General features: G+C 33.1%; 1 protein-coding gene and 1 pseudogene across 1 annotated transcript; both read left to right on the forward strand.

Annotated features, from left to right (window-relative positions):
• The first annotated feature begins 993 nt into the window (after nucleotides 1-993).
• Nucleotides 994-2,771, forward strand: LOC125823199 (60S acidic ribosomal protein P2-like; annotated as a pseudogene).
• A 783-nt stretch (nucleotides 2,772-3,554) lies between these two features.
• On the forward strand, nucleotides 3,555-6,767 carry LOC125823200 (mitochondrial inner membrane protease ATP23-like). The gene is made up of 6 exons (XM_049502613.1): nucleotides 3,555-3,623; nucleotides 5,272-5,375; nucleotides 5,726-5,847; nucleotides 6,249-6,386; nucleotides 6,481-6,563; nucleotides 6,635-6,767. The coding sequence occupies exons 2-6, from the start codon at nucleotides 5,300-5,302 to the stop codon at nucleotides 6,765-6,767; spliced, it is 552 nt and encodes a 183-aa protein (XP_049358570.1). The 5' UTR covers nucleotides 3,555-3,623; nucleotides 5,272-5,299.
• The last annotated feature ends 4,268 nt before the right edge of the window (nucleotides 6,768-11,035 follow it).

Here is an 11,035-nt window from a genome sequence, read left to right on the forward strand (position 1 = left end):
TATAAACGTGTAGTTTCTGAAATTTGTATAATTTTATAAATAGATTTTGTAGCTGAGTACAGACGTATCTTTCCTCCCTACATGATGAAAAATTACGCAGTCAAGTTTGAGTTATATAAATGTGTAGTTTTTGAAATTTGTATAACATAATTTGTATAATTTTTATGTAATGGTATTAGTATTATATAGTTTGTATTATTGTTCAAAATATAGATGTTTGTGTTTGTATAAATTGTTGTTTTTGAGTTTTATCAATATTTATATAATTTTGAAATTTGTATTACTGAAGAAAAAAAATCAATTTTAAATCTACAGTTGTATTCATATTTGTATAAATCCATAATCGTATATAGTTATTCTAATTGTATATTTTCTTTATATAAAATATATAAGTAAAAGTTTATCAACATAATTATACTTATACAAAATATATAAATGGCAAATTAGTAAATTCTGTTTATACAACCAGAAATAACTTATTTACATAAACAGTTAATTCACCAAAATTATAATTATCAATTGATTCAATTAAATTTATACAAAAATGAATACAAATAAATTGATGCTAATCAGTTTACACAAATATGGACGAAACAACTCAATACACATGAATTATACAAATGAAGAACTTAAACTATAACTACCGTCCGTAAATATATAAACTAAAATTAAGAAGCTTAATTAAATTTATTATAGTGATTATTTAAAAAAAATTAAATAGATATACTAATAAAAATAGCATAATCTAGAGATATTAATCAATCTAGATATTTTTATTTTTGTATATTAGTAAATAAATAGAACAAAATAATGTTACAAAAAAGAAGCAGAAACAGTCAATCTAGAAATCAGAAGAAAATGGAAGGGCAGAAATGTAAACTCACGTAATATTCCGGGTCGAATCAAACAACCCGCAATCACCTCCACTTAGCCCTACCAAACCCTAACTGTATAAATTGCCGCATTATTCACCATTACGAAACCCTAGTAGCTGTCCCAAATCTACCATTGAAGAAGTTTCTCGTAGCTTCCAATTCTCGTCAGTAATTGCTCTCTCTTGATTCATAACTTTAGCCGTTTCGTATTGTGTTTTCAATTTATGTATCTAATATTTCTCGTGTTTTCTGTTAGAGAAGAAGAAGAAGAAGAAATGAAGGTTATTGCTGCTTATTTGTTGGCTGTTTTGGGTGGTAACGCGTCACCTTCAGCAAAAGACTTGAAGAATATCCTCGGTTGTGGTAAAAAAATTAACCCCTTTTTTTTTTTTTTTCCGTTTAAATTTAAGTGATGTTTTGATAAAATGGTGTAATCAGGATGTTAATTGAATATCAAAATGGAGAGATAGATATATGTACTATTTGAAAACATGTTAAATTATTGAGTATTACAATGAAATGGGGGTATGGATGGAGCAGAATGTATATTGATGATCCATACCGAAAACCCTAATAGCTTGGTTTCTCAGTCTTTGTTGTGTGTTTGAGGCAGCAAACTGGTAAAGGCCATTGTGTGATTCATGGGTAAGGGGATTTGGGGCATGGGGTTTAGCATATAAAATTTTTCTTAAACAAATAATGTTCATATACATACTGTTAGTGAGTAGATTTTACCTTTGGGCCAGTTCTTTTTGGCCACCGGGTCTTTGAAAAATGTGAGTGTATGCTGTTTGTTTACCCATTAGTTGTCTAGAATCATCTAAACAGGCAATAGAGTAATATATTGGTATAAAAATTGAAGCTTTGTTATGTGCGGAGAGTACCAGAAGCTACTTAAGGTGGACTGGGATTGAAGATTAAGTATGCCTTACATCCAAATAGAAAGAGGGAGGGGTTTTAGATGTATGAATCCTGACATTGATTTTGTTGCCTTCTTGAAATAAGATTTGCGTTATTAAGAATTACAAAAAAATATTTAAAATAATGTTGTAGTATTAAATGGTTCAATTTTTCAAATAATAAGTCTTTACTTTTGGGGTGCGGCTGGTGCTATGAAATTTGATGTAGTTAACATATTTACTCTATACTTTCCAGGCTGTTAATGAATGAGGTAGACTTCAAGTGTGTTGCTAGTCCCTGTATTCCTTTTTTAAGTTTGGTAGAAGTGAGCATGGTGTTATTGTTTTCCATTAACCTGCAATGAGATTATAGTGTTATGGTGTATCTCTCATATGTATACATTGGATAGGAATAGCATCTAGTCTTAGTTTCATGTACAAGGCAATGCACAATCATTGTTTTACAGTCGTTAATTCTTGGAGAAGTCTTGAGCTGATAATCTGTAATTCTCTGCTTCTATCAGTAACACTATTATACCCGTGCACATGCTAAATGGCTGGTTGTTTGTTGCACACTCACATTTGTGGTTGATGTGGTCTGCAGTTGGTGCTGAGGCTGATGATGACAGAATTCAACTGCTCTTGTCTCAAGTTGATGGCAAAGATATCACAGAGCTGATTGCTGCTGGCAGAGAAAAGTTGGCTTCAGTACCTTCTGGTGTGGTGCTGTTGCAGTTGCTGCCCCTGCCGGTGGAGCTGCTGCAGCCCCTGCTGAGGAGAAGAAGGAAGAAAAGAAGGAGGAGAAAGAGGCATCAGAAGATGAGGATATGGGATTCAGTCTATTTGATTAGAAGAAAACAATCTTGTTCTCTATGCATCCCTTGAGCTTACTTTAGGAAGTTTTTTTTGGTCTAGTAATGGATCTAGTTGACAAACCTTGATTTTACTTTTGGAAACTTTTTTGAGGCAGATGCTAGAAATTAAATGACTTTGATTATATTCCCGCTTCTTGTTTTGATGTGTCATTCAAAATCTAGAATTAGTGATTGCGTTGGTGTGCTCAACAATCTAGTCTTGGTGTTTATTTCCATTATAAGGGCAGTGAGTTTGTTTATACGACTGCAAATGCAATAGGTTTGGACGAATGAGTTGAATAGTTGAATCTGTAGTTGAAGTTGGTGATAATTCTTCAAGCTCCATTACTTGATTCAATATGCATTGAAAAACCCTAAATCAAGCTATCGAGTTCCACACTATTGAAACACTAATATTAGGGGTGGCATGGCAAATAAACCCAACCTGTTCAACCCGTTTACATAACCCACTCTTTCATTATCCATTAAAAAATTGGTTTGACATGTATCCCAAATTGACTCATGAAAATTCCTATCAAAATATTTTTAAGAAACTTTTTTTGTTTCAATTTGTAATGTTGTATAGAGCCGTAATAAAATAGTTTAAAAGAACAAATAAATAATTAAATTTACTAAAAATTGAATTGAGCTGGGTCTTGACCCGTAATGTAATTCATTTTGATCGAAGCAAATTTGAATGGATTTGATTTTGATCCAATTATTGTCTTACCTCATTATGACTCGTTCAAATTTAACTCAATCAGCTCAATTGCTACCCACAACTCGAGCTTTCCTTTTTACTATCACAATAAAATAATCTAAAATACCCAATTAATGAAAATAAGTAGAAGTGTATAACCCACTAAAACATGAATATTTGATGAGCAAAAAATGTACATTTGAGAGGAAATTTGCAGAACCCCCAAATCCCTTTCAAACCCCTCAAAAACCTCTCGTCATTTTCCGTCATCAAAGCAACGCCGGCAACTTCTCCGGTGAGTTCACTCTCTCTTCTCCTCTTCATGCCGTTGATTTTCTCTCTCTAAAAAAAATGCTCACTGTTTTTTTTTTAAAAAGAGAGGCTATTTTTGGATTTTGAGATGTAGGTTTTCTTTTTTCATTTGGTACGATTATTTCCATAATTTGATTGCTACTACTACTGTTTGTTAGTGTAGTTCGTTCATTATGTTAACAACAACAATAATATTTCCAGTGTAATCCCACAAGTAGAGTCTAGTAGATAGAACCCTTGCTCAAGCAAAAGCATATAAAAGTAGATCGAGAAAAGAAATAATGGAAGTGAAGCAAAATAATATAAAAATCATGATAAAGCATTTTAGTTCATTATGTTTGTTATAACAATATCGATTTAGTGGTTTAGATTATCAGTTGAATTAGATACATCTATAAATAAGAGTAGGGTGTATTGCTTTATATTGGAGAAAAGGCCAAAACCATGCTCTAAAATACTAAATTCGGGCTTTAGGTCAAGGTAGGCATTGTTCTTTGAGGTGGAGGATTAATAGTCCTTTATCTTTCCTAAATTGATTCCTTTTTAGTATTTGATAACTGATTCTTCCTGTAACTAATGGAATACTTCATTGTATAGAAAAAGAAATACTTTAGGTATCTTTTACAATCTCCCTCCTTCCTGTACTTGCCATCCCCCCCCCCCCCCCCCCAAAAGAAGCTACTCCCATCATATGTTCTTCTCCCCAAATCGAGCAGTTTTAGATACCCTTTTAGTGAAAGTCTAGCTCAAAGGAATTCTTTATAAACGAGGTTTGATACTTGAGAGGAAGAGTAGAGGATTGACTAAGAAACTAGCTTCAAGTTTAATGGAGAGAAATCGTAATTGGCGTAGTTGGTATCACATTCATAGTCATAGTCTTGTCTCCTAAAATCGTATAGCGGTGAATACATAAATTCGTTTTGCTTGTTTTTTTTTATTTTCAAACACAATGTTTGTTCTTTGCCACTTCTGCAAGAAAACTGAAATGCAGAAAAAAATGAAAAAGGGATACCTCTATAAGCATTGCTATGTGCTGCTAGGACACAGAGATAATCCTATTAGCATTGAAATGTATAAGAAATATAGTTGTTACTCTAGTGCTTAAAGGCAAGTTAGAGTTGCAGTCAATTTTGTGTGAAACAATATGATATAATTCCATTCCTAGAGGAAATCATCATTGCCCGAGGCATAAATCTGTCATAGCAACTCCCATTGCGTTTCATTCTTAAGTTTGTGTTCTAACTTTGGATCAATCCAGAACACAGATTCCATGATTGTTCTATCTCCTACACTATACTAAAAATCAACTCATACTCTTTAAGAATCAAACAACAACAACTGAGGACTATGAGAAGGAAAGCAATAAAATAAATGGGGGACGAGGAGAAAGCTTTCAGTTGGATACTTGTCAAATCTACTTGCAAGAGCTGATACACTTTATGTACAAGAAGTCGATGACGCATTTATCAGCAATACCTTTACCAAAGTTACAAATAAAGTTTAGGGAAGAGGTTAGCGACATGAGAGAGACATATAAAACTGAGACTTTTCCCTTGAATGATTGTGAGACAGGCAAAAGGGTATTTTGTTGGCCTGTAAAGTGTGAACCTGTTACCATGTCTCTTCTGCAGAGAGAAGCCAGGAAACACGAACAACCAAATGGCGAAGTCATCCACCATCAACAAAGGAAGTACGGTGGAGGAATGCCAAGAAATGATCCGGAGAGGTCTTAGAAGTAAGTTCTTCACATCTCTCTATCTCTTTCTCTGATAGTTTTCTTGATTCACATTCAGTGGTTAACACCCATTCAATTTTAATTCTTAGTTTTTGGTTTTATTCTTACGTTACTACTTTTATTTAGCTCAAAAGATAAATTGCGTCAACTTATGGGATGGCACATATAAATACCTGCAAGCTAATCCAGCACCATTGTATAAAAGCAAAAGCTTTATAAGATAAATTCACATGCTATTGAAATAAATGGACTTGAATAGAATGGATTCACTTGATTCATATAGCTGATACAAACTAGTTTAAGATTGCAGCGTAATTGAATGATGTTGACTGTAAGCATTTTTATTGCAGCTCCAATGGTAAAGTTCTTAAAAGAGCATCTGGAGAAATCTGGTTGTCGAATTGGTGATAACTTCATAAAAGCTAGCCATTGCGACCAGAAGATCAGCGGCGGCTATGCTCGTGGACGTGGGGTAATCAACATAATTTATTATTCCTGGACTTTCTATTAGAAGTTGAGGTGGTCAATTTTAAGTTTCTGCCTATTGTGGATTTGAAGAACATTTCTTCTTGTGTTCTAAATACAGTGGTGCTAATTTTTCTGTCTTGGAGTTGCCAAATTCAATTGAAACATTGTGGGTCAGTGGAGGACAGACACCTTTTGAAGTAGATAGGGTGTCAAAGGTGAATTCAGGATTGAAGTTACACCTCTACACTAACTTCTCCTGTGTGATGATGGATGTGGGCTTTGTATTAATATTTATTTAAAATATGCAGACTCTATATGTGTGTGTGGTTATCTTTGTTTTCCTTATTGTGTTGGTTGTCTTTACATCCTCAAGTATTTACTGATCTTGTTTTTTTGGCTATTAAGATAATTGTGTGCAGTAACCACATGCAAATTCAAGATGAGGTGAATCAAGTTCTCATACATGAGTTAATTCATGCATATGATGAGTGTCGTGCTGCAAACTTGGACTGGGCTAATTGCGCTCATCATGCTTGTAGTGAAGTTCGTGCTCTCAAGTGTCGCTTTTATACTAATTCTTGTACTTTTGAGTTGTCTTCGATTATTGAACTTGAATTCTTTGTAACTGCTTTTACAGATCAGAGCTGGCCATCTTAGCGGTGATTGCCATTACAAACGGGAATTACTGAGAGGTTATCTTAAGATACGGGCCATGAACAAGTGAGTTTTGTTGATCATTCATGTTTGCTCCTATAATTATCTGTGTAGAGTTGTATTTTGCTCCACCTCAGTTATGGAGCTGTATCTGTGAGCTCATTGGAAACACCCCTGCCCCCAACTGAACTGTTTAGTGTGCTGAAGCGAATATGTAGCAGCTTTGAACTTGTGTCCTTCACTTTGTGGAATAAGCTTGATAAGAAGTAGTTTATCTTTCTTATTGACATGTCAGATTTATGCTGTGGTGACATTCCACATAGAATAAATAATAAGTGGAGCATTGACTCTGCAAGAAACAAAATTTGTATGTAATAATATGTCAAAATCTTTTCATTGGAATATCTTTTCTTGCAAGCTTTCAAGCTGCCTGGTATTGGACCAATTCTTCAATTAGCTATGGATGATCTTGTCTAGTATGCTAGCTGCTAGCCTGTTGCATTATAATGCTGACTTTGTCTGGTGGCTTATGTGTTCTCAAACGTGATCCTGGTATTACTTGTATCTAATTCTTTTTCATAGGGGATTTAGTGTGAATTGAGCGGTTTATTTAGCTGTTTGACATTATTCTGAGTTACATATCCTTATATGGATAGAAAGCTAAAGACAAAGGATAAAGGCCCTAATTAGCACAACCATTGATTTTCACCTATAGAAGTGAAAGATACAGTTCTTGAATTATACATTTGCCAGGCCCCCAAGGCTTTGGTCTATCATTAGTGTTAAGAGCGCATCACATGATATGTGGGTTTAGGCTCACGTCATGAGTTCGAACCCTGCTCTAGACAAGTCTGTATTTAAGTGGAGAAGAGTAGAGGGGGGCTTATTATCCAATTTAATAAACAGCTTCAAAAAAATTGTACATTTGGCCAGTTTGAATAATTTATAGTTTATCGCCTTTTATGTTGCCGCTATGGTACTAATGGCCTTGCTCTTTTTGAACTCTATGTCTACACCAGACGTGTTAACATTAATCTCTCGTAGTAGTTCGTGGGCCTGGGCTGATTTTTAACATCATGGTCACTTGACAACTCCTTCTACTGCAAGTCTCAAGTTCTTCTCTCAGTGATTCAACTCATCATTCTTTTCATACTTATGCCTTAAAAGTTATTTCCGTTGTCTTTAATTGCTGAGGCTATTAGATCATTGAGTGCACTTTTACTAAGTTCTCCCCCTATCTTGACTGTTTTGACCTACATTGTATCTCAGTCCTACTCAAAATGTAATTTCTTTTTGAGGGACCATATCAAGTTTGGAAACCAGCCCCTCCTCAGTCTCTTTCCCCGACGTAAGAGTCCCACATTAGTTTCAAAAAAACATGGGTTATGGTCTCTTTATATGGTTTTAGACAATCCTGGGGTGTTAAGAGTCTCACATTGGTTGAACCTACGCTGCAGTCTCTTTATGGTGTTCGACAAGTCTTACCTCACGGGTTAGCTCCTGGGTTTGAGTTAGGCTTAATGTTTTTTCTTCTCCTTTTGTGTTCTGTGATTTACAATCAGACACTCCTCCCCTTTTCCCAACCAATTAGTTTTGTTTGATAGAGCTTGACTTGTTTTTTGTGTTTTTCCTCTTGGCGATTCCTGGAAAAATTTAGTAACAGGGAAAAAGTTTCTAGTCGATTTTTCCAATAAATTTTAACCATATAAAAGCATCTACATTGTTAAGGCTGATGTTAATCCAAAAGTTCTTGGTAGTCCATAAGCACAAAAGTTTCCCGAAGACAAAACCTGAAACCAATCTTTCTAGGACCTTTTAACGAATGTAACAAATGCTGCACTACTTGTATGGGTTCACGAGACAGAAGGTATTATCCATCTACCTTAGCCGTTGACCCAATGTGTACCTTAACGATACTGTATGTGATGAAAAGGTAAAAGAAGTTGACAATTTTGTGAACTCTCAAGCTATTCATAAGTTTTATCGGAAAGATAAAATCGAATTGGAAAGAGGGATTTTTAGGTTTGTCTCCAAATATCATTTCATAATTGATCCTTCAATGCATATGGACCGTCTGTATGTAACTATATAGGTCCTTTTGTTGTACATGTATGACAAAAGTTGCTTAATTGTTAATTAGTTTCTAACTTTCTTCCCTCTGCATTTGGCTCTATGAAGGAATGTGTAAAGCGAAGAGTTATGAAATCGATGTCTGGTAACCCAAACTGTTCAGAGTCCGCGAGTAGGGATGCCATGGAAGCTATCTGGGATGTTTGTTACAATGATACTAAGCCCTTTGACAGAGCCCCTTGAAACATAATGATTACCAGTAGCTTCTCAAAGATAACCAAGGTGGCCTTCTGGCAAACTCGATACACTGATATCAGATTGAAAAAATCGCGGTGTTGGTTTAGTTTGGTTGATACCATTGCATTATTGAGGCATATTGACTGAACTGTGATGTAATGAGCATAAGTTCTGTAAAATTTACAGGGATTTTTATACCTATTCTAGGAACTTTTCATAATAAGTGATTTTTTTTTCTTGTATTGCAATATGAATTGTTCTTGTGTCAATCAACATTTATTTAATTTGAGACTTTTTTTCTAATAAAAAGTAGTTGAGTATGATCTTAATTCTTATGTAAGTTATTGTCTAGTAGAAATTTTAGATCATCACAACATACAATTTTTCTGTTGTATCTGGGTTGTCTTGTAGAAATTTTAGGCTTTAGAATGAGAAAGTTTCTTCTCGTATTTTCAATCTTAACAAGATGGCAATGTTTCTACTCAATGACGGAATCGGGATTTTCACGAAGGATGTTCATATATACAAAAAGGCAAGCACATGAAAAAGTCCAAGGGTTCAATATTTACTATATATATATGAAAATAATCTTGACCAGGGGTGAGCTAGAAGTCCACGTACGGATTCGATTGAATCCAGTAACTTTTGCTCAAATAGTGTGTTGTCAAATATGTACATATATGAAGTTTATAACCCAATTATCAACAGTTGAAATCATTATTATAAAATTCAGAATTCATAAAATTAAAATTCTTGCTTCGCTTCTGATCTTAACTATATATAAACAATAATTTTTTTAAAGAAGAGGGTTCGGATGATCACGAGATTCTTGCTAGCTCCGCCCATACAGTTCCACTAAACATTAATGTGTTATAAATAATGAATAGAGAGGACCACCATTGCAACAAATGAATAATAATTTTACAATTAGACATCATGTATAAAAGTCAATAAAATGGTTGTATATTGTCATGAGTAAATTGATAAATAGATATTAAAATAATGACGAACCCAATGATGTAATACAACATTACCGACCATAGTAAAATAACATCATCATTCAAAGAATTATTAGAGTTTTGTTTAATTAAATGTATATGTCAAGTTGCACCAAAGTCTTTTTAAGTAATCCATCTGTTTCTAATTACTTGTCCACTTATCTTTTTTTAGTTGTCTCTAATTACTTGTTCATTTTGACAAATCAAGGAAGGACAAATTTTTTTTACCTATTATACCCTCAATTAATTACTTCGAAAAATGTAGAACTTCTTGAAAATCTTAAATTTTTTATTTATCCACTTCATAATTAATAGAGATAAAATGGTAAACTCACTATGCCAATAATTATTTTCTTAATAGGTGTATTAATTCAAAAATTGACAAGTAAAAGTTCATATTCAATGATTAGTTGTTAAAAGGAAAAGTGAAACTATAATTGGTTTATGAATGTCGGAGACTAGGAGGCATTATATATATATAGGGTTTAATATATGTACATATATAAAAAAAAATAAACTTATAAACTAAATATATAAATACATTTGAGTTTTCTTTATATAACATATTATGACATCGATTCTAAAAGAGCTAGATTGTTATAACAAATTATTGTTATAAAGAAGGACTGGTATGAAAAGGTCTGTTTATTTAATAAAATTATGCTTATTATGTTCTCACATACTTTAAGTTCTAAGTACACCTCTCAAACATATGATACAATGCCATGGTATTGTTTACCAATTGTGTCAGCTTGTATTTATCAATTTTTAGCAATCTGTATGTATCGAATTTAGATTGTATTCGTAGATAAAAATTATATTCGTCGAATACATCATGTATTTAGCATCACTCTTCTCTCTCCCAAACTATAATCATTTTTGAAAATTTCTCTTAATTAAATGATTTTATCGATGCATAAAATCTGAAGTGTGATTGAAAATTTTCCTTACTTTATTTTAATTGTTAACTGAATTTCCTTCTATAATATATTTGTTACTATATTATTAATATAAAAAAATATTTTTTTAGATGCCCTTCTAGCCATGTGATGTGTACATGAATTGACAAAAAAATCACATTTTCTTCCCACAGAACTGGTATTCATTAATTTTGTAGAATTTAGAATTTTAATTTTATGAATTTTGAATCTTAAAATATTAATAAAAACTTTTAAAATGAATTATTTTTTTAACATTTGCAACAGAGAGTATACATTTTTTGTATAAAAAAAA

Source organism: Solanum verrucosum, unplaced genomic scaffold (assembly GCF_900185275.1).
Source record: "Solanum verrucosum unplaced genomic scaffold, falcon-dt-bn FXZP01000864.1, whole genome shotgun sequence".
NCBI classification, from domain to species: Eukaryota; Viridiplantae; Streptophyta; class Magnoliopsida; order Solanales; family Solanaceae; genus Solanum; species Solanum verrucosum.

Bases quoted from the DNA above. Each gene is read 5' to 3' on its own strand.
- LOC125823200 (XM_049502613.1), top strand. From the start codon at position 5,300: ATGGCGAAGTCATCCACCATCAACAAAGGAAGTACGGTGGAGGAATGC. The intron at 5,376-5,725 runs GTAAGTTCTTCA...TTTTTATTGCAG, and splicing joins GATCCGGAGAGGTCTTAGAA to CTCCAATGGTAAAGTTCTTA. The intron at 5,848-6,248 runs GTAATCAACATA...TTGGCTATTAAG, and splicing joins GCTATGCTCGTGGACGTGGG to ATAATTGTGTGCAGTAACCA.